This window comes from Taudactylus pleione, unplaced genomic scaffold (assembly GCF_031769625.1).
Source record: "Taudactylus pleione unplaced genomic scaffold, aTauple2 ptg001203l, whole genome shotgun sequence".
Classification (NCBI taxonomy): domain Eukaryota; kingdom Metazoa; phylum Chordata; class Amphibia; order Anura; family Myobatrachidae; genus Taudactylus; species Taudactylus pleione.
Window position 1 is genome coordinate 228787 of NW_028285604.1, and position 22401 is coordinate 251187.

The 22401-nt window shown below is 46.9% G+C and overlaps 1 protein-coding gene across 1 annotated transcript in view; it reads right to left on the reverse strand.

Moving 5' to 3' along the window:
• Positions 1-10854, reverse strand: part of TMEM208 (transmembrane protein 208) — a 71630-nt gene extending 60776 nt beyond the window's left edge. The window contains exons 1-2 of the mRNA XM_088462352.1: positions 10747-10854; positions 5022-5117 (exon numbers count right to left, since the gene is read on the reverse strand). Of these exons, the coding sequence (XP_088318478.1) occupies positions 5022-5117; positions 10747-10767 (117 nt within the window). The 5' untranslated portion in view covers positions 10768-10854. The remainder of the gene's footprint in view (positions 1-5021; positions 5118-10746) is intronic.
• Positions 10855-22401: the final 11547 nt, after the last annotated feature.

A 22401-nucleotide genomic window follows, 5' to 3' on the forward strand; every position in this document is an offset into this window, starting at 1 on the left:
GACGCTCTCAGTCTGGATTAGCACCCTTCCTTATTGGTTTAAAAGCATGGAGTCTGGTAATGTACATGCACATTAGTATTAAACACAATTCTAGGTAAGTCCTACAAGTTATATACTGCAGTGCAACTGGCTCATTTTAGGGCGTGGGCCCCCCCTGGATTGCTTTGGTTGATCTGTTTCAGGGCAGAGCATTATAACACATTTTTCTTTTATAACACATTTTAACCCTTCACTGTTTATTATACATGTACTTCACTTTTATTTTCATTCTTAATATGCAGCTGTGGCTGCATATTAAGAATTAAAATAAAAGTGAACCCTAGTATCTTTTACACTGCACTTTTCTTACTATGGCGCTGCCCTGGGGTGGCTTAGCTGGGCTAGTTTGGGGGTGTCCTGCGCTCTGGATTTGAACCCTAGTATGCTAGGGACCTACCCTAAAGAGGTTACCTGGATATGGTGGGTAGGCCCATAACCTTGGCCATGATTAAGCTAAAAACCTCTGATTGCAAAATTTTATTGCATTTATATATTCTTCTAGAACCAGACCGACAGTGCAGAAACCTGCGCTGTCAAAGTGGCCAGGTGGAGTCCACGGTCTAAACCCGCCTGGAGAAAAGCCAATATCCTGGAAATGCTAAACACCTTAGGATCATACTTCCTGTGGGAACACCATTGACCAAAAGAATGCCAAACTCTATAATAGATGCGGGCAGAGGCAGGCTTCCGTGCCCTAAGTATCGTCTGAACTACAGAATTAGAAAAACCTTTTTCTCTTAGGATGGACACGGGGTGCAGAGGATAAACTGAACGGCAACGCTCGGTCCCTGTAGGCAGACTACCTATGGAAAAGTTAAAATAAGGTAAAATAAAGATTAAAGCAAAATGCTGGAGCTCTGTCTTGAGTGACTAGCTCCTATTGGCACATTTTTCTAAACTGAGGGCTGGTGGGGCAAAGAGGGGGAGGAGCTTTACACTTCTAAATTATTTAAAGTGCCAGCTCCAACTAACTACACCGCTATACCCAATGTCATACCTTCCAGTGTCCCCTAGTGGATGAAAGAGAAAAGTACTTTTCCATAGAAAGGTAAAACATCCAGCACCTTCTTTGATCCTGTATAAGCTTTCCAGAATCTTAACAAAAGGGCCCTGCGTACCACTATTGAAGCTGCTGATGCTTTAGAAGCTAAAATTCCAGCATCTACAATAGCTCCTACCAGATAGGAAGCCGCTTCACGTATCTGTTCTCTGGTAGCATTCGGTAAAGAATTTTCCAATGCCAGCCATAGCTGGACGAGCAACAGCTCCAGATGCCGACGGAATAGGCAATGTAGCATTCCTGATTAAATGCGTCACATGAGCATCTACAGCAGGAGGTACCTCCCGCTTAGTACATACAGAAGCAGGGAAAAGATACAACGATGTTATTCTCTTATTCACATAACGTTTGTCAGGGTTACCCCATGCCTCATCCATAAGCTCAGTGAGCTATTCTAATACAAAAGAATTCAGTATTCACCACCCGGAGCCTTCTTACTATGAGCTGGTTTATCATCCTGAATATCTAGGATTGCTATAACTGCCTGCACCCAAGAAGGAACATTCACTGTGTACGGATGGTCCTTCTCCCCCGAGCTAGACCCTGGAGAGGAACCTTGCGTATCATCTGAATTCTCTGATGATGCATCTGAATCCATATGTTGAGCAGACTGATAAAAAGATAACTTGCGCTTAGGCACCTTAGCAACTACCAGTCTGCTATCAACATTAGATGGTGCAATACTCTGACTAGAAAGGCCATCAGGAAAAATGGAGGAGGTGCAAACATAGCATGCTGTGTACACCCCATCCAAGGAGGCATAGTGGGAGCAGCCATACAGTCCACAAACTGCTTCATTACCTGGGACAAAGAGGAGACCCAAGAAGGCTCGTGTTCAGGGACAGGTAAACTGGACTGGTTATGTGGCTCTTTATAACAGACAACACACAAACCATCCTTAATGTCCTGAGGGGACAAATAAGCCATACACGATTTACATGAAACCAGCACAGAGGGCTCCCCCTCCTGTATAACTTTATCTTGTGACATGTTCAATAAAGGCAATAATTGCAATGTTATGTGACAGCCTTCACAAAATCTTAATGAATGTGAAGTACTCAGAGAAAGACCTCCACCCCAAGAGGATGGAGAGAAAAAATAAAGAGATATGGTAAGAACTTACCCTTGTTAGCTCTATTTCTACGAAGTCCATAGGGATCCACAGGAGACCTTGGGGTATAGGCGATGACGTAGTCATCGGGCACCTGAATAGTTAATTTTCAGCCTCCCAGGATGCACCAGGGCCCTCTCCTATACCCCGCCCCCAGGCCAAGGCACCTCAGTTACGTAACAAGCCAATGGCCGGAGAAGGAGAAAAAGAGAGAATAAAGTCTGGAACACACAAGTATCACACACTCACACAAAAGGAGACGGAAAACTGGTGACCAGAACACAGCCCATCTGCAGCACAGGTGCGACAGGGTGGGAGTCCTGTGGATCCCTATGACCTTAATAGAAATAGAGATAACAAGGGTAAGTTCTTACCATATCTTATTTTCTACTTCAGGGTCCATGGGGCTCCACAGGAGACCTTGGGGAGGTCCCAAAGCAGTCTCTTCAAGGGTGGGGACACTCCTGTGCAGAAAGGAGAATCAGCCGCCCAAAGGACGCATCCTGAGAGGCGAAGGTATCAAAGGCATAATACCTTACAAAAGTATGGACAGAAGACCACGTGGCTGCCTTGCAAAGCTGAACAGCCAAGGCGCCACGGCGAGCTGCCCACGAAGGACCCACAGACAGAGTAGAATGAGCAGTAACAGAGGGCGGAACAGGAATGCCCTCATGAGTGTAAGCCTCAGAGATCAGCAAGCGAATCCACCCAGCCAATGTTTGTTTATTGGCAGGCCACCCCTTCTTATGGAAACCATAGAGGACAAACAGAGTCCGATTTCCGAAGAGAACTGGTACGGTCAACATAAAGCCTTAGCGCCCGTACCACCTCCAATGAGGCCTCACCAGCAAAGAAGTCTGAGGAATTAAAGGCCGGCACTACAATTTTCTCATTAAATGTGGAAACTATACACCACCTTAGGTAGGAAGCCAGGGCGAGTCCGAAGCACCGCCCTGTCCCTGTGGAGAGCCCCCTAATCTGACACCCTTCTGGCCGAAGCAATAGCCAGGAGAAATACAGTCCTAGCTGTAAGCCACTTGTAATCCACTGAGCCTAGAGGTTCAAATGGCAGTCCCTGGAGGGCCCGAAGGACCACAGCCAACTCCCAAGGAGCCAGTGTGGGGACAAAGGGAGGCTGCATGCGAAGTACACCTTGCATAAATGTACAGACATCAGGAAGAGGAGCAAGCCTACGCTGAAACCATATAGACAGGACAGAAACATGCACCTTTAAGGAGGCTAGGCGAAGACCCAGATCTAAGCCAGCCTGCAGGAAAGCCAAAACCCTGGATATCCGAAACACCTGTGGATCGTAACCTTTAGGGCGACACCACTCAAAGTAAGTATGCCACACCCTGTGGTAAATCCTGGCAGAGGCAGGCTTCCGAGCTCTGAACATGGTGTTAACCCCGGAGCCGGAAAATCAAGAGCCACGCCGTCAAAGACAGACGGACCCAGTGTATTGTGTAAGTTGTGTAATTAGCACCACAATGGGCTGCATGGGAAACAGGAAATCACATTTGGTCAAGGGAAGTAATTACTGTCTCCCTCTCCCATGCGCTATGAAGAGGAAGAATCCATTTCTGGGAGATAGAAAGCATGACATAATGGGTATATCAACCCAGCAAACCGAACAGCAAATGTTCACTTTTTTTTTTTTTAAAGTTTACAAATTGCAGATAACGATGAAAGCACTTTTAAAGGTAGTCACATGGCTGGGATGCTACAATTCTTTCAAGGAGAGACATTACTCTGGTTATTGTTCAATTCCGAAGGAGATTTCTGAACTTTGTTGTACCTTTTTTTTTTTATTTGAAGCTGTCTGTAATATGTGTGTAGTTTTAATAATCATAATAATCTTTTTAATTCTTATTTGTACCTATAAACTGTGAAATATTCTTGAAATTAAAACTTAATTTCTAGTTCTCATATTCTGTGTTCTTAGACCTATGGACTTGTGGGGCACATGCTACTGATTTTTAAAGCATATATACTGTGAGCGGAACCAAAGGGCCTCTGTGGGAGGAATTCCTTCCTAATCTAGACCTTTGGTGGTGGCAGCGAGGTATAATTTACTGTTATGGTAATATGCAAAACACCAACGTCACGACGACCTGACTTGGATGGAGTTCTGAGTGCCGAATCGTAACACTCGTCCACTAAGATATTATTTGGGACCCAGCAGGACACAGTTCTGGATAACGAGCCTGCTGAAGGAGGCACCGGCTGGTAGAAAATATCCCAGAGTCCCACAGAATGGCCACGCTTAACGTGTTTCAGACCTGAATGGAGTATGGCCTTGGTCTGATGGTTACTTGGGTGTTATCCATATTCCTTCCGATATTAATGGGATAAGCGTTGATGTGTTGCTTATTATGTTATAAAGTGTTTGAAGTTTAGGAATGATGGTGAGATCGCCTCTTTGCAACGCTAGCAGATTTTATCATTTTTTTGCACGTTTGTCCTTGGGGGGTGCGTCACACTCCAGCTTATTTGCACACCGCATAAACAAAGGAAATCTTTGTACTGTCAGATGTGAGGTTACAATTAGAATTAGAAGCATGTACCACAGTGTACCATACAGGAAAAAAAAGACAAACGATAATTTTGAGATTGTGACCTGGAAAATTTATCAAAAAAAACAGGTTGTGACAGGGAATTCTGAGAGGTCATGGTGGAAAGCCTCATTGTGTAGAGTGCTAGTAATACCTCCCCTTCCTCCATATAAACACTGTACACCCTGGTTCTCTGTATAGTATACACCTTCCCTGACATGCTCTGCTCTGTAATCATTAGGTGTCCGATACTCACAGAAGCTCCAAGGATGATGCGTAGATAGAAACTCAGCGTCTCCTTGTTCTCCTCATAAATCTGCTTCTTCCCCTTTGTGGCTACTTTTCCTTTAGGCTGGAAAGAAATAAAACACTGGGTGACACACACAGACACTGGGTGACACACAGACACTGGGTGACACACAGACACTGGGTGACACACAGACACTGGGTGTGCATGTGTACACAATACTAATATATAACCTTTATTATATTAAAATACAATTCAATTAGCTAAATATAAATACTGAAGTACATAAATACAACCACATCAGGCTAAATAAGAGGGTGTTAAGGCCTCTTATTTAGCCTGATCGTTTGCGCATGCGCAGTACAGGGAAAATGGCCGCCGCGGCCATTTTCCCGGTGACCTGTGCATACACTATAGATTCTGGGCACTAGACTATAACTCCGCTGCAGGCCGCCGGGCGGGGAGGAGGGGGTCATGTCGGAGACTGCATACAGGCCCCCTCCTCTCTAGAAACGCCCCTGGCTTTTAGTGATATCCATGCTTAAGCACAGATGGTTAAATCAATATAACTGAGGTACTAATTAACTTGGACTGTTAGTGTGCCTTGAGGACCGGGGCTGGAAACCCCTGGTATAGTCATTAGCGGGACAGATATAATACACTAGGTGAAGTACCCGGCGTTGCCCGGGTTCACATTTTAAAGTTATTAAGTTAGGCATCCCAGAACAATTGCCACTCCGCTGAAGTTTTCATCCAAATCCATCCAGTGGAAGGTTCAGAAATGGCTCCCCAGGTCAAAGTTCTGCCCAGCGAACAGCAATGGGAGGTCCTACCGGGACTTTAAACGCTCTAAAACCTAGCCAGGATCCAAGTGGACCACCTTGCGTTGGTTTCATCCCAATCGGTGCAGGGGTGTCCAAATGTATAACCAGACAGACAAACATACAGACCAATGAATTTTATATATAAGACAGGGCTCGACAAAACCCGGGGGCCAGGTCGCCATGGCGACCAGATTTTCAGCAATCCCCAGGCCCTATAGTGCAGACTGCGAGCGCGGTCCACACTACAGAGCGGTTGCTGTATGTTTGTTATAGCAGCCAATGAGAGTCAGACAGACTCTCATTGGCTGCTGCGTCGTCCACAGAGTGAGCCGGCAGGAGCTCGCTCATGAGCTCCGCCTTCCGGCTCACCCCCAGCAGGTGATGGGAGAGACGTCATGGCGTCTCTCCCATAGCACAGAGCGGGGTAGGAGGAGAGGACAGCGGCGGTCGTCGGAAGGAGCGTGGATCAGGTAAGTTGCGTTGTGTTTTTTTTTAAGGGGCACTGCATAGAGGGGGTGGCCGCTACTGGAGACACTGCATATTTGGGTGGCCGCTACTGGTGACACTATATGGGGGGCCACTACTGGGTCACTGTACAGGGTGGGGTCGCTACAAGGAGCAATGCATAGTGGGGACTACTACTGGAGGGACAGCTACTGGGGGCAATGCATAGTGGGGACTACTACTGGAGGGACAGCTACTGGGGGCAATGCATAGGGGTGACCACTTCTGGGGGCACTGATTAAAGGGACACTACACAGGGGGACCACTGCTAGGGGCACTGTATATGGGGACCACTACTGGGGCACTATTTAAGAGGGGGGTGATACTAGGGCAATGCATAGTGGGGACTACTACTGGGGGCACTGCAGAGGGGTGGGCTACTGCTGGGAGCACTGCAGAGGGGGGGGGGGACTACTGCTGGGGGCACTGCAGAGGGGGGGGGACTACTACTGGGGGCACTGCAGAGGGGGGGGGGGGGACTACTACTGGGGGCACTGCAGAGGGGGGGACTACTACTGGGGGCACTGCAGAGGGGGGACTACTACTGGGGGCACTGCAGAGGGGGGGACTACTACTGGGGGCACTGCAGGGGGGGGACTACTACTGGGGGCACTGCAGGGGGGGGACTACTACTGGGGGCACTGCAGAGGGGGGGGGACTACTACTGGGGGCACTGCAGAGGGGGGGGGACTACTACTGGGGGCACTACTACTGGGGGCACTGCAGAGGGGGGGGGGGACTACTACTGGGGGCACTGCAGAGGGGGGGACTACTACTGGGGGCACTGCAGAGGGGGGGGGACTACTACTGGGGGCACTGCAGGGGGGGGGGGGGACTACTACTGGGGGCACTGCAGAGGGGGGGGGACTACTACTGGGGGCACTGCAGAGGGGGGGGGGACTACTACTGGGGGCACTGCAGAGGGGAGGGGGGGACTACTACTGGGGGCACTGCAGAGGGGAGGGGGGGACTACTACTGGGGGCACTACTACTGGGGGCACTGCAGAGAGGGGGACTACTACTGGGGGCACTGCAGAGGTGGGGGACTACTACTGGGGGGCACTGCAGAGGGGGGGACTACTACTGGGGGGCACTGCAGAGGGGGGGGGGACTACTACTGGGGGGCACTGCAGAGGGGGGACTACTACTGGGAGCACTGCAGAGGGGGGGACTACTACTGGGGGCACTGCAGAGGGGGGGACTACTACTGGGGGCACTGCAGAGGGGGGACTACTACTGGGGGCACTGCAGAGGGGGGGACTACTACTGGGGGCACTGCAGAGGGGGGGACTACTACTGGGGGCACTGCAGAGGGGGGGACTACTACTGGGGGCACTGCAGAGGGGGGGACTACTACACTGGGGGGACTACTACTGGAGGGCACTGCAGAGGGGGGGTGGACTACTACTGGGGGCACTGCAGAGGGGGGACTACTACTGGGGGCACTGCAGAGGGGTGCCCAAAGCATATTCTTGCATCTGGGTCCACCACTCTCTAGTTATGCCACTGCCGGCGGTGGCTTTGCTTGCCCGGGATGTTTTGGCTGTGGAGGGGTGGTCTTTCTGGGGGTTGATTGCCTAGAGAGGGGGGTTAGTTGCTCAGAAATGTGGCTGTGGGAGGGTGGTTTACCTGGGGTACCCTGTTAGTGGTGTGGCCATGGGGGTTGGTTGCCCGGGGCATAGGTGCTCAGTAATGCTGCCCCGGGGGAAGGGGGTCTGGCTCCTACTTTCATCCTGGCTCCTAGGTTTTAGAAAAATTTGTCAAGCCCTGATATAAGATTATAATCATTAGCAGAACAGTAACAGTCATTAGCAGTACAGTTATCATTAGCGGTACAGTTATAGTACATTATAGTCATTAGAGGTACAGTTATTGTCATAGGCGGTCCAGTTATAGTACAGTATAGTTATTAGTTATACAGTTATAGTACAGTAACAATTAGCTGTACAGTTATGTCACTAGCAGTGCAGTTATAGTACAGTATACTCATTAGCTATGCAGTTATAGTACAGTATAGATTGTATAGTCATTAGCGGTGCAGTTATAGAGGGCCATTCAATAAAAATGTCCCATACATGAAACTGCAAAAAAAAAAAAAATCTGTAGCTGTGTATCATAGGATGACAAGTTAAATTATAGCTCTCTCATCGGTTATCATAAAAAAAAATAACACAGGCACTTAACACAAAGAGATGAGGCGAATGATCAAGTAGAAGTTTCCTTTATGTTCTGTACGAGACATGGAAGGGCCGTAGTACAGTATAGTCAGTTGTAGTTGTGGTACAGTATAGTCATTACTGGTAGTTATGGTACAGTATAGTTATTAGTGTTAATTATGGGACACAGTAGCCAATACTGGTAGTCATGATACAATATAGGTATTAGTGGTAGTTATTGTACAGTATAGGTATTAGTGGTTGTCATGGTAATGTATAATCATTACTGGTAGTCATGGTACAGTATAGGTATTAGCGGTAGTTATTGTACAGTATAGGTATTAGTTGTAGTCAGTACAATATAGTAATTAGTGGTAGTTATGGTACAGTACAGGTATTAGTGGTAGTCAGTATAGTCATTAGTGGTACTTATGGTACAGTTGTTATTAGTGGTAGTCATGGTACAGTATAGTCATTAGTGGTAGTTATTGTACAGTATAGGTATTAGTGGTAGTCAGTACAGTATAGTTATTAGTGGTAGTTATGGTACAGTATAGTCATTAGTGGTAGTTATGGTACAGTAGTCATTAGTGTAGTCAATACAGTAGTCAGTGGTAGTTATTGTACAGTATTGGTATTAGTGGTAGTCAGTACAGTATAGTCATTAGTGGTAGTCAGTACAGTATAGTCATTAGTGGTAGTTATGGTACAGTAGTCATTAGTGGTAGTCATGGTACAGTAGTTACTAGTGGTAGTCATGGTACAGTAGTTACTAGTGGTAGTTATGGTACAGTATAGTCATTAGTGGTAGTTATTGTACAGTATAGTCATTAGTGGTAGTTATGGTACAGTATAGTCATTAGTGGTAGTTATGGTACAGTAAAGGTATTAGTGGTAGTTATTGTACAGTATAGTCAGTGGTAGATTTGGTACAGTAGTTACTAGTGGTAGTCATAGTACAGTGCAGTTAGTGGTAACTATGGTACAGTATAGTCTTTAGTGGTAATTGTACAGTATAGGTATTAGTGGTAGTCAGTACAGTATAGTCAGTGGTAGATATGGTACAGTAGTCATTAGTGGTTGTACAGATTAGGTATTAGTGGTAGTCAGTATAGTATAGTCAGTGGTAGTTATAGTACAGTAGAATTAGTGGTAGATATGGTACAGTAGTTACTAGTGGTAGTCATAGTACAGTGCAGTTAGTGGTAGTTATGGTACAGTATAGTCATTAGTGGTAGTTATTCTACAGTATAGGTATTAGTGGTAGTCAGTACAGTATAGTCATTAGTGGTAGTTATGGTAGAGTATAGTCATTACTGGTAGTTATTGTACAGTATAGTCATTAATGGTAGTCATGGTACAGTATAGTCATTAATGTACCAGTAGTACATTAATGACTAGTAATGTACAGTAGTCAGTGGTAGTTATTGTACAGATTAGGTATTAGTGGTAGTCAGTACAGTATAGTCATCAGTGGTCAATATGGTACAGTAGTTACTAGTGGTAGTCATAGTACAGTGCAGTTAGTGGTAGTTATGGTACAGTATAGTCATTAATGGTAATTGTACAGTATAGGTATTAGTGGTAGTCAATACAGTATAGTCAGTGGTAGTTATCATACAGTATAGGTATTAGTGTTAGTCATGGTACAGTAGTCATTAGTGGTAGTCATGGTACAGTAGTCAGTGGTAGTCATGGTACAGTATAGTCAGTAGTGGTAGTCATGGTACACTATAGTCATTACTGGTAGTTATTGTACAGTATAGGTATTAGTGGTAGTCATGGTACAGTATAGTTATTACTGGTAGTTATACAGTATAAGTATTAGTGGTAGTCAGTACAGTATAGTCATCAGTGGTAGTTATTGTACAGTATAGGTATTAGTGGTAGTCATGGTACAGTATAGTTATTACTGGTAGTTATACAGTATAAGTATTAGTGGTAGTCAGTACAGTATAGTCATCAGTGGTAGTTATTGTACAGTATAGGTATTAGTGGTAGTCAGTGGTAGTTATGGTACAATAGTCAGTACAGTATAGTCAGTGGTAGTTATGGTACAGTATAGTTATTGTACAGTAGTTAATACAGTAGAGTCATGGGTTCAGTACAGTAACTAGAGGTACAGTAGGAGTAGAGTATACCGCTGCCCACAGTAAAGATGGCGGCCGCTCAGTAAGTAAGTCGGCAGAAACTCTATAACACCCTTAGGTTGCCCCCATAGATATAAGCTGTAACCCCTCTGCCTCTTACCGCCATGACTGCCAAACACATCTCCACCTCAGCACATAGGCTACATCCGGCAACTTTTATAGACGTCACATAACCGGCGTCTACACACGGGCGGAAGTGCAGGAGCGGCTTCCGCCCTCACGTCAGTATTTTCTGGACATCCTGTGTTAGGTGACATCTGGAGACTACTGCGCATGAGCGTATGTGTGATTGATGGGGATGGTGTAGAATAGATCCCCTTCAGTATTTAAGGCCCATTTATCAAAGTATATTTGAGATATAATCCCCGAAAACACCCGTTTACCTCAGATATTAAATATCCCCCGGATGTATTAAGGAGGGACGGCATCCCGCTGGCATTCCAGATATTGGCCCCCGCAGCTTACGCCATCTGTAGCCGCTGTAGCCTATGGGCTATACTAGGCATAATTAGCTGGTGGAGGGATCCCCCGGGAACACTCCCTGGCTGTGCATGTGCAGTCCGTGGGACAGCTTAAGCGCAGCAGCTCCGGCACTGGCCAGCAGCTCTCCGGAGACATGGCAGGGACGGGCCATTTGGATGGGCCTTTCGGAGCCCGTGTCCCAGGTGATACATCCGCCTGTTATCACATTTTGCAATGCAATCATGGGCGCTACTGACATGCCCTGATCGCATTGCAAAAGCGATCATTAATAAATGAGCCCCTTTGTACTTGGAAGTGATGTGAATGAAGTAAGGTAGGGATGGGCATCAGTATGGTTACCATCGAGAGCACAGACAGATCACCAGCATATGATGCCATTCCACCAGATGGTAAAAAAAGATGGGTTACAGATATATCCCCTTCAGTAGATGTACCCTGACGTTATCAGCTACTATCCACGTGGATATAGAGTAACCTGTGGCGAGCCACCGTGCCCGAAGCGTAGCGAGCAAAGCAATTTCTACTGTTGGTGGCCAGATACTACAGCGGAGACAAAATAACTGCGCTGTCGGCATGGAACCTCTCTACCGCCCTCACATCACGTTACATCCAGTACTTCTACTGAAGGGTCTCTATGCACAACCATGGTAGATGCTAGATCCAAGTGGGCTACAGGACCTTTGATGATGTCATAACCATGTGACCCGGTTAAGGTTAGACTGCAGTGGGCGGACACTTGACACTTAGGGTTAAACTGCAGGATCCCTGCTGGTGCCATAGGTTAGCTTTGGTGCCACATAAAATGGGGTCATCCTGTATCCCCACCTTTAACCACTGTTCCAGTGAAGGGTTGTGATATATAGAAGTGCAGTACAAGTGGCCTGTAGCCCCTGTTTGTTTTTTTGTATTTAAGTGCTGCCCCATTAAGCCCTATAGCAGTGGAAATGTAACCCTGTCAGCCAGCCTGACACAGAGCCATCCCTGCAGTAAAGAATCTGTCCCCAGCCTGCAATGGAGAAATGGCAGGAAAACGGCCCTCACCGAGGATTGGTGGCCAATGTTGCAGGGTAGAAGTCCCCTGGGGCCGGCTGTTTCTAGGGGACAAGTGAGGCACCAGGGTCCTGTGAGCAGAGGAGAGGGCATCTGGGTAAAGAAGAATAATGGAGGCAGCAGGAGAGAAACACATTGGAGCCTAAATGTGATGTAGCCACCAGGAGTGCAGAGCGGACCCGTGGAAAAGCAGATGTCAGCAGGTCGGGAGGAAGAGACGGCTGGGGGTCAGCGGCTGTGGCACAGGTTTAGGTAGCTGCCACAGTAGAGAATCCCAGCTGTGAAGAAGCCGTCATGTGGACCCCGGCTGGAAGTCCCAGGCAGTAGGCAGTAAAAGGCAAGATCCCCTGGGAGAAAATCTGCTTGCCAGACCAGAGGGAGGATCCCTTAACCAGAGGAGATTGCCAGCATCTTCCCTGACCTGTACCCGCTGTTGGAGACCGTGAACATGCTGCTGCAGAGGACTTGACCTGGTGAAGGAGGAAGAACCCATCAGGACCCCCACCAGACAGACTCAGAGGATCCCATCTGAGCAGTCTCTGAGGTTACTGGATCGTGGTGTTCACATCCAAGGGAAGGAGTGTCTGCTGCTGCAATGCTTGACCAAGAACAGGGACAAGGACAAAGATGAGACTGGAGTACAGTGGTACAGCAGCCAACCTAGGAGCGATGCAGACCCCTACCAGAGGACGGGACAGCTGCAGGCACGGCCGGCAGACTTAAGGACCCTGGCTGTGAGAACTCCTGTGAAAGACCTAAAGAAGACCCTGACTCGAGTTCCCCCTGGTGCCCTGTGAACTGACACTGCCTTTTGCATCGGAGATGGATGGAATTGCATAGCTTGTGTGTGGCCCTGCAAATCCGTCCATCTCTAAATCCAGCCCAGAGTGGACAGGGGAGCCACTGCGGTTGTGTGAGATCAACGCCACCTGCGGAAAATAAGGGTAGCCGTCGTGAAACTGGGTGATCTGGTGACGTGGTTCGCGCTGCATTGCGTCATTGTTGCTCCGCCCCCTTCTTTACAATATCAGTAATCTCGCATTGTATGACGAGGCCTCAATGACTGAATCACGCCACGATGTCCCTGTACCGCCCACCGTTGCCCCTGCCACGTCCCCTGCAGCGCCAACCTGGCTGCATCCTCCCGGAGGGGGTAGCTAGAAAGTCGGCAAAGGTGTCAAACATGCGGCCCTCCAGTTGCAGTGGAGCTATACATCCCAGCATGCACTGGCACAGTGTTGCTATTAGGGCATGCTAAAACTGTGACCGGCATGCTGGAATATGTAGTTCCACAGCAGCTGGAGGGTTGCTTGTTTGATTCCCCCCTGCCCTAGGGGTATATTTACTTAAGTGTGGGTTTTTAGAAGTGGAGTTGTTGCCCATAGCAACCAATCAGATTCTACCTATTCTAAAAGGTGCTAGATAAATAAGTAGAACCTGACTTGTTGTCATGGGCAACAACCCACACTTTAATAAATATACTCCCTAGTGTGCGTTTTCCCCTTGGCATACCTCCCAACCTTTAATTTCCTTGAAGAGGGACAGTTTGTGTGCTGTAGACGCGTGTCTGAAAAGTGCAGAGTTTCGGATAAAAGGGCATCTCGTGTGCTCATGGCACCCCCATTTGCGTCACTGTGGTGGCGTGCTCAGCATTCTCCGAGATGCTCAGCACCTACACTAGTGAATAGATGCCGGGCGTATGCACACTGCATCTGTTCCACGTCAACTTAGCCGCTGCTCTGCTATGCAGAGCAGAGGTTTGTGCTCCCCCCAACTTCCCCACCGCGGTACACTGCAGCCCGCGGGTGGGACATCGGGCCAGTCCCAGAAAAAGGGGACTGTCTCACTGAATGCGGGACAGTTGGGAGGTATGCCTTGTGTGACCGGATGGCCTCACAGATTGGGTTTCGATCCCACTGGAGCTTGGGGTATCAGGGATTCCCTCTTACCGTCAGTGACCGCCTGTCACTGACTCCACCCACTGCGCAATGGGGAGTGGTCACTCCCCTGTGCCTGAGCCCACCTAATGTTTTAGTCGCCACCCAGGAGTCAACTCGTCTAGAGCTGGGGGAAGTTTCCCTCCAAAACGTCTTTCCAGGAATCTGCCTAGGTACCAAGCCTGCTACCTCTGCCTGAATCTGAGTTCCAGAGGTCGGTACAAAGGTCACTGGGCAGGGTTTCCTGGCCATGGAGGGGAAGCTTTTTGGAGCTCCCTAAGAATAATTTGCTGGCTGCATTGGCCAGCTCCCCATACACGTCCTCATAGCACTCTCAGACGTGAGGCTGCAAAGGAGGACAATTTATTTCTCTGGAAGGGGCTGGAGGATCCTGTGGCACACTGAGGACTCTGGATCTCATGGCTGTCCAGAGAAATCAAGATAAGTGCACTTTTAACCTTTAAATACATTTAAAATACATTGGCGGAATTCAGTTGTTTTGCCCCCCTTTGTTGCTTCTGTCGGGCGCGATCAGCTTCCGGCGCACCATTTCAGCTCACAACCCCTAGGGAGTGCGAGCTGAAATGGGCAAAATGTTACCTGTTTGGGGCCCCAAACGGCACTTTTCGCAATTGCGCCCAACACTTTGGGTCGGGGGTAGCCGTTTTATGCAGCTAAACCCGACCTCTATGGCCGCGATCAGTGCGATAACAGGCATCAATTGAATTTCGCAACGCGATCTCCTGTCACTTTAGACGGGAGATCGAGCATGCTAAAACAATTGAATACGCCCATCATGTTAAATATATACACACTTTGCGCCTATGCCCAGTATCAGGATTTTGCACACTGCAGCTCAGGACCTGCGTTCCTGACTCAGTGCTGCACATACCATTTTAAACACATTTATATATTTTATTTATAGAGGAACTTTGTTATACTTTGTGCCCTGCGCTCAGTGCTGGGCCTTTAACCATTGTACTTCTGGCGGTTGCGGGAGCTACTCTGAGAGCCAGTGTGGGGCAGCCTGAGAGCTGGCGGGATGATGCCTGCTTTCATACTTTTGGGGGAAAGTGGGGCTGTTGAGATAACTCCAATGAGGGGGGGAAATGACACATGAGGGGCCGTGGCAGTGTCATGGGGGGGGCTGCAATGACACGTGAATGTGGGCTGGAATGGCAAGGAAGGGGGCTGGAGTGACACATGGAGGAGCTGTGTGTATTTTGTGAATCTGGCTTTTTCAATGTATTTTATGTGATTCTGGATTTCAAAATGTATTTTATCTGGAAGTAGTTTTTAAAACATTTTATGTGGCTCTTTTTTAATGTATTTTTTGTGGAGTTTGTTGTTAATGTGTATTTTATGTGGATCTGGCTTTCTCAATGTATTTTTTGTGGGTTCTGGGTTTCAATATGTATTTTATGTGGATATGGTTTTTAATATGTATTTTATGTGGATATGGCTTGTTTCAGTTTATTTTATGAAAATATGGCTTTTTCAATGTTTTCTGTATTGCTCTGGCATTTTCTTTCACTTCTATAGTTACCTCCACGGCGAATGTGTGCGTGCGCTACTGTGAAGTCAGAATACCGTGACGTCCTGAGGAACTTTCCTAGACTTGACACTGCAGCAAGGTAAGAGCTGTGGTTTGTTTTTTTATTGTATTTCATGTGGAAGTGGCTTGTTGCAGTGTATTTTATTATTATTATTATCCTTTATTTATATGGCGCCACAAGTGTTCCGCAGCTCCTTACATAGTACATAGAACTAATAGGTGAACAAAAAACAAGTAACTTACAGTACATTACAGTGCAGGACAAGGACACGACTTATATACATTGCTGAAATAGTGATTAAAGCACTCACAATAAGCTGCCGGGAGTTGGCAGTCACGTGTTAGGTGCCCTAATGGTGAGTAGAGAGTAGAAGAAAATGTAAAGAGAAGCACATGAGGGAAGAGGTCCCTGCTCATGAGAGCTTACATTCTAAGGGGAGGGGCAGACAGACAGGCGTGACACAGAAGGGGAAGATAGGAAGGAAAGAGCATGAGGTGGGTTAGGATGAGTGCTGAAAGGCCTTGATGAAGTAGTGGGTCTTGAGAGCCCGTTTGAAGATTTGTAGAGAGGTGGAGAGTCTGATAGGGAGAGGGAGTGCATTCCAAAGGTAGGGAGCAGCACGGGCAAAATCTTGGATGCGGGAGTGGGAGGAAGTAATCAGTTGGCAAGAGAGGCGGCATGCATTAGTTGAGCGAAGTGGGCGGGCGGGAGTGTGAAGGGAGAGGTCAGAAATGTATGCGGGAGAGGATTTGGTGAGGGCTTTGTAGGTGAATGTAAGAACCTTGAATTGGCATCTGAAGGGGAAGGGGAGCCAGTGTAGGGCTTGAAGGAGAGGGGAAGCAGATGTAGAACGTCTGGAGAGGAAGATGAGCCGAGCAGCAGCATTGAGAACAGATTGTAGTGGAGAGAGGTGAGAGACTGGGAGGCCAGCTAGGAGAAGGTTACAGTAGTCAAATCTGGATATGACCAGTGAGTGGATGAGGGTTTTAGTGGCATCCTGGGTGAGGAAGGGTCTAATCCTGGAGATGTTTTTAGGTGAAAACGGCAGGACTGCGAGAGGTGCTGAATGTGCGGTTTAAAGGAGAGGGAGGAATCTAGGATAACTCCAAGACAGCGCACTTTGGGGCTAGAGGAGATAGTTGTGCCATCAATAGATAATGAAATTGTGGAAAGTGATGTAGTGGAAGAGGGTGGGAAGATGATCAGCTCAGTCTTAGACATCTTAAGTTTTTGAAAGTGCTGGGACATCCATGAAGAGACAGCAGAGAGACAGTTGGAGATACGGGTAAGGAGCGAGGGGGAGAGCTCAGGGGTGGAAAGGTAAATTTGAGTATCATCTGCATAGAGATGATATTGGAGGTCAAAGGAGTTAATGAGTTCACCTAAAGAGGATGTATATAGGGAGAAAAGGAGATGTGGATGTGGCTAGTTGAGGTTGTTAGGGGTAGGGATTGGGGTTAGGGTGTTATGGTTGGGGTCAGGGAGTCCGGTCAGGGTTGGGTTAAGGTAGGGTTAGGTTAGGGGTAGTGTTAGGGTAGGGTTAGGGTTTATGATTAGGAGTTAGGGTAGGGCAGGGTTTGCCAACCTGCGTCTCTCGAGCCGCATGCGGCTCTTTTGGTTTTGAGATGCGGCTGGGCGTGTGCAGGCTCTTGTCTGTGAAATTCCGCGATGTACAATGATTTGTACGATTAATCGTGACTACAAAAGTACTCACAATCGGCATCCATCGTGTCCCAGATTGGCGAATCTGCCCTACAGCATGGCAGATCTGAAGATGCGAGATACGACGAGCAGGGACGCGCATCGGCATCACAATCAAGAGTGGATATTTACAATATGTCCATATTTTACAAGATTCGTCGTCACGATTCATCGAAATCGGCCAAATTGGTTGAAAAATCGCTATGTGTGTGGCCATCTGAAGAGCTGTGGTTTGTTTTTTATTGTATGTTATGTGGAAGTGGCTTGTTGCAGTGTATATTATGTCGATCTGTCTTGTTTGAGTATATTTTATGTGGATCTGGCTGGTTTAGGTTAGTAGGGGGTAGAGATTAGGGTTAAGGGGGTCGGGTTGGGGTCAGGGGGTCAGGTCAGGGTTGGGGGTTAGGGTTAGGATCAGCTTTATCATTAGTGTTTGGGTTAGCATTAGGATCAGGGTTAGCATTAGGGTTAGGGTCAGCTTTATCATTAGTGTTAGGGTTAGCATTAGAGTTAGCATTAGGGTATGGGAGTCGGGGTTAGGGTTAGGATCAGCTTTATCGTTAGGGCAGTGGTTCCCAAACTTTTTTGAATCATAGCGCCCTAGAATATCAGCATAGTTTTCCTGGCATCCCTTAGCCAAAAGTTTGTTATTGAGAAATTCAGAAAGAAATGTAGTAAAGTAAATTGTGCATGTATGTCGTCCTTAGGTTCAGTTATTTGGTGGTGGACAGGTTAAATTTTCTTGGATGTATTTCGACATGGTGTTGGTTTCTGGTAGGGACAACAGATAAGTCCGACCATGGGGAGGCGTCTTCCCAGGTAACAAGTCGACAGGACAATCCCATCCTCTATGAAGAGGTAAGACGTTAGCTCGTCTTTCGGAGAAAAGATCAGTAAATTATTGATATTCCTTAGATATTGATGGGGCCTCTAACGTCTGAATTTTTCTCACATGTCGAATCATTGGAAGACAAAACCCCTGGCATTCCTCACTCCATGACTGAACCTGCATAGTGTTCCAATCAATTCTGGGGTTGTGCTTACGCAGCCATGGGTATCCGAGTATAATATCATGGGAAGCCTTGGGTATGATTAAGAAGCTGATATGTTCAACATGAAGGGCTCCAATAAGAACTAGAATAGGTTGGGTTTTTTTAGACACAGTTCCATTAGAAATAGGTCTACCATCGATAGAGGTCAAGGAGATAGCATGATCCAAGGTGACTCAAGGAACTTGTAATTTATCTGCCAAATGAGAGGATATGAAAATTTCTGCTGCCCCAGAATCCAGGAGGGCAGATACAAATACAGGGTTAGATTTAATGTCCAGAGCAATGGACAAAACAGAGTCATTCTGTTTTGGGGACGGAAGTATTTTTCCTAACTGAGTGTCCCCGGGACTAGTTCGCAACGGGCATTTCCCAGCTTGCGGGTACAGGAAGCCACCAGGTGACCCGTGTCTCCACAGTATAGACAAAGGTTCTTTTGAATGCGTCTCTGTCGTTCTTCTTTAGAAAGGTGGGTATGATTAACCTGCCTGGGTTCTTCATCTGTAAGAGAGGGAGGAGGACGGGTAGGAGAAGGTTGAAGATGAGGCTTAAAACCATCAGATCTATGCTTCTCAGCTTGGGGCTCTCTAAAGCGTATATCAACCTTGTTGTAGAGGGAAATTAGATCATTAAGACTAGAGGGTAAATCACGAGTGGCTAGACCATCCTTTATATGATCTGATAGTCCGTGCTAGAAAGTCGATGTTAGGGCTTCTTCGTTCCATCTGAGCTCCAATGCCAACGTCTGGAACTGAATGACATACTGACTGACAGGACGGATACCTTGTTTCAGATTCATAATACTGGATGACGCAGAAGTAATTCTTCCGGGCTCATCAAAAATCCTCCTGAATGATGTAAAAAATTCTGGGTGATTATCAAGTAGCAGATCTGATCGCTCCCAGAGCGGAGAAACACAATCTAGGGCAGAGCCGGACAACAAAGACACAATATAGGCCACTTTGGTTTTAGGAGTAGGGAAATTGGAGGGTTGCAATGTAAAATGTATATCACACTGGTTGAGAAATCAACAACACAGTTTAGGATTGCAATCAAACTTGCCAGGTGTAGGTAAATACAAACGAGGGGGAACTCCAGAGGTAGATACCACAGAAGTGGAGACAGAAGTAACTGCAGGCATACTTGGAGTAGTTTGTGTAGTTTGTAAGGTATCCTGACGGAGTGCCATTTCTTGTATATACTGTGCTATTTGCTGTTGCATGGTCTCCAATCCTTCCAGGCGGGAAGCCATGCCGTGAATTAAATCTGTTCTGATCCAGTAGCCAAATCCATTTGGCCAGTGCAAATTGTTAGAGTCTGTGTTTGTTGTGGACCTGGGGTGGTAACAGGAGTAGACACCGGAACAGGTTTAAACTGAAAGGTGGGTTGTTTAATATGAATGTTGGTAGACATGAACAATAAGATAAACTAAAGTCCAGTAATAAACAAACTAATATATGTGGCAGGAGGGAACTGTAGTGAGTGGGAATAAACAAATGTCCAGATCAGTGACAGAGATGAATGAGGTGAATCCAGATAGACTGTAAGAGTGAAGTGGACATACTGGTATGCTGAATAGTGGCTGAAAGGAGAATCCGGTAATGCTGTAATGATGGCTGAAAGGGGAATCCGGTAATGCTGTGATGATGGCTGAAAGGAGAATCCGGTAATGATGAGATGAGGGCTGCGCAGGAATGGGTTAACTGAGGAGACAGGTTCAGGCTGGAGTGGGTCTGGTGGAAGGTGCAGGCTGATCCCAGCGGAGTGCAAGGCAGAGCAGTGCAGGCTATGTAGGGAGCCGGAGGCTGACAAGGAGCTAGGGCAAGCACCGGAGCACAAGTCTAAGGTTCAGGAGCGCAGAGAACTCTTTCCCAGCTGACGCTGTGAACACGTTGCACTGGCAACTACAGGGCGCTCCAAACCCAGTAACAGTGTGATAGGCCAGAGAGAGCAGGTGACCCACAGACTGCTATGTCACATGGCCAAATACAACATAGTGGATCCCAGATAGCTGTGACGCGGAGATGCCACTAGATTTACCCTTGCTAGGATGGCCCAACGCTGGCAGACCTCTGCATACACGCAATGCCAGTCTCCACACGCCAGCTCCTCCTCCAGAATGACCACGCCACAGTGCTCTCACTGGTAAGGAATGCAAACCTCCATGCCGCGAAACCCGGGTCGTGACATTTCCTTAATGTTAATAAGTGCCATGGCCTTTTTGGATTCCGGGTGAAATGGAAACTTAATCACAGTCAAGGAAATTAAATAGCTTTACATTCCTACCGTGCCTCTGTGGTCTCTCTCTGTATAATTAGAGTAGATGGAAGTAAAATACTTGAATGTGTTAAGAGCCCTTCTCCAAGATGACTGCTTCTGTGCATGTGCGGCACCCTTGCCTTTATGATTTTGAGTGCTACAGTAATGCACGACTTAGTGCTTGGCACTTAGTTCCTGATGAGATTACAAATGTTTTAATTGTTACTGCTGTCGCTGCATGACCGGATGGTCCTCTGCAGAATACTGCTTGCTCTGCTGTTACTGTGTGATGTTGAGAGTAAATAAACCTACAAGCCTATTAAAACTTCATTGTGTCTACTATCGACCACATATGGTCCTATCACAATAGTACACATATCAACATACTGTTTATCATCAGACCTTGAATTTTAACCAAGCAGGTTGGTGATCTCCATAGGGAGCCAACATCCAGCTTGGTGTTTTCCAATGGCTGTATACTTAATTATTTTGGGCCTTCTCTGGCTATGCTTACACACTCCCAACCTTGATTGGAGTAAATCCTATCGGATTATTCAAATGCCACCATTAGTTGAGTCGACTCCTTGTCTATTGCTTACCAATACTTTAGCAAAGTGTTCAGCAAGAAAGCTGCAGAGACCCTACCTGCCCACCAAGAATAGGATTGCCACATTGATTTATTACCTGGGAATATGCCTCTTTGAGGATGAGTCTTTTCCCTTGTCGCTTCTTGAGACTCAAATGGTACCTGAGTATATACAAGAAAATATCAAATGGGAATTCATACTAGAATCTAAGTCACCTGCAGCAGCTGGCCTCTTTTTCATCGATAAAATGGATGGGGGTCTCAGACTATCAGGGATTAAATGCCATCACGTTGATAGATCTGTATCCTCTACCCATGATCTCTGAGCTCTTTGATTGTATTAAGGTAGCAGGGGCTTTTTCCAAGATGGATTTACGCAGAACCTAAAAATATTGATTCTTGATAAGAATTAGATCCGGGAATGAGAGGAAACCAGCTTTTAACACCCATGATGGGCACTACGGATATTTGGTCATGCCATTTGGGATATTAATGTCTCAGCTGTTTTCGAAAAGTTTATGATACAGGAATCTCCTGTATCAGTACATTGTGGTGTACCTAGATGACATTCTATTTATTATTTATTTATTACCAGTTATTTATATAGCGCACACATATTCCGCAGTGCTTTACAGAGAATATTTGGTCATTCACATCAGGTCCTGCCCCAGTGGAGCTTACCCTATCACATATGCACACACATACACATTGGGGATAATTTGTGTTGGGAGCCAATTAACCTACCAGTATATTTTTAGGGTGTGGGAGGAAACCAGAGTACCCGGAGGAAACCCACGCAAGCACAGGGAGAATATACAAACTATGCACAGGTAGGGCCGTGGTGGGAATCGAACCCATGACCTCAGTGCTGTGAGGCAGTAATGCTAACCATTACATCATCTGTGCTGCCCTAAGTTTTCTAAGTTTTGACTTCCTATTGCAAACATGTGAAAGAGATTTTGACCCCATCTTCGTGCATATCAACCATACTTCGTTGGAATTCCTCTGAGCAAGAGGAGATTGCATTTTTGGGATACATAATCTCTGGTTCCAGCTTATGAGTGGATCCTGAGAAGCTCCCCACCATCACCAGTTGGCCTCAACCTATAGGATTACAAACAATTGAGATTCTGC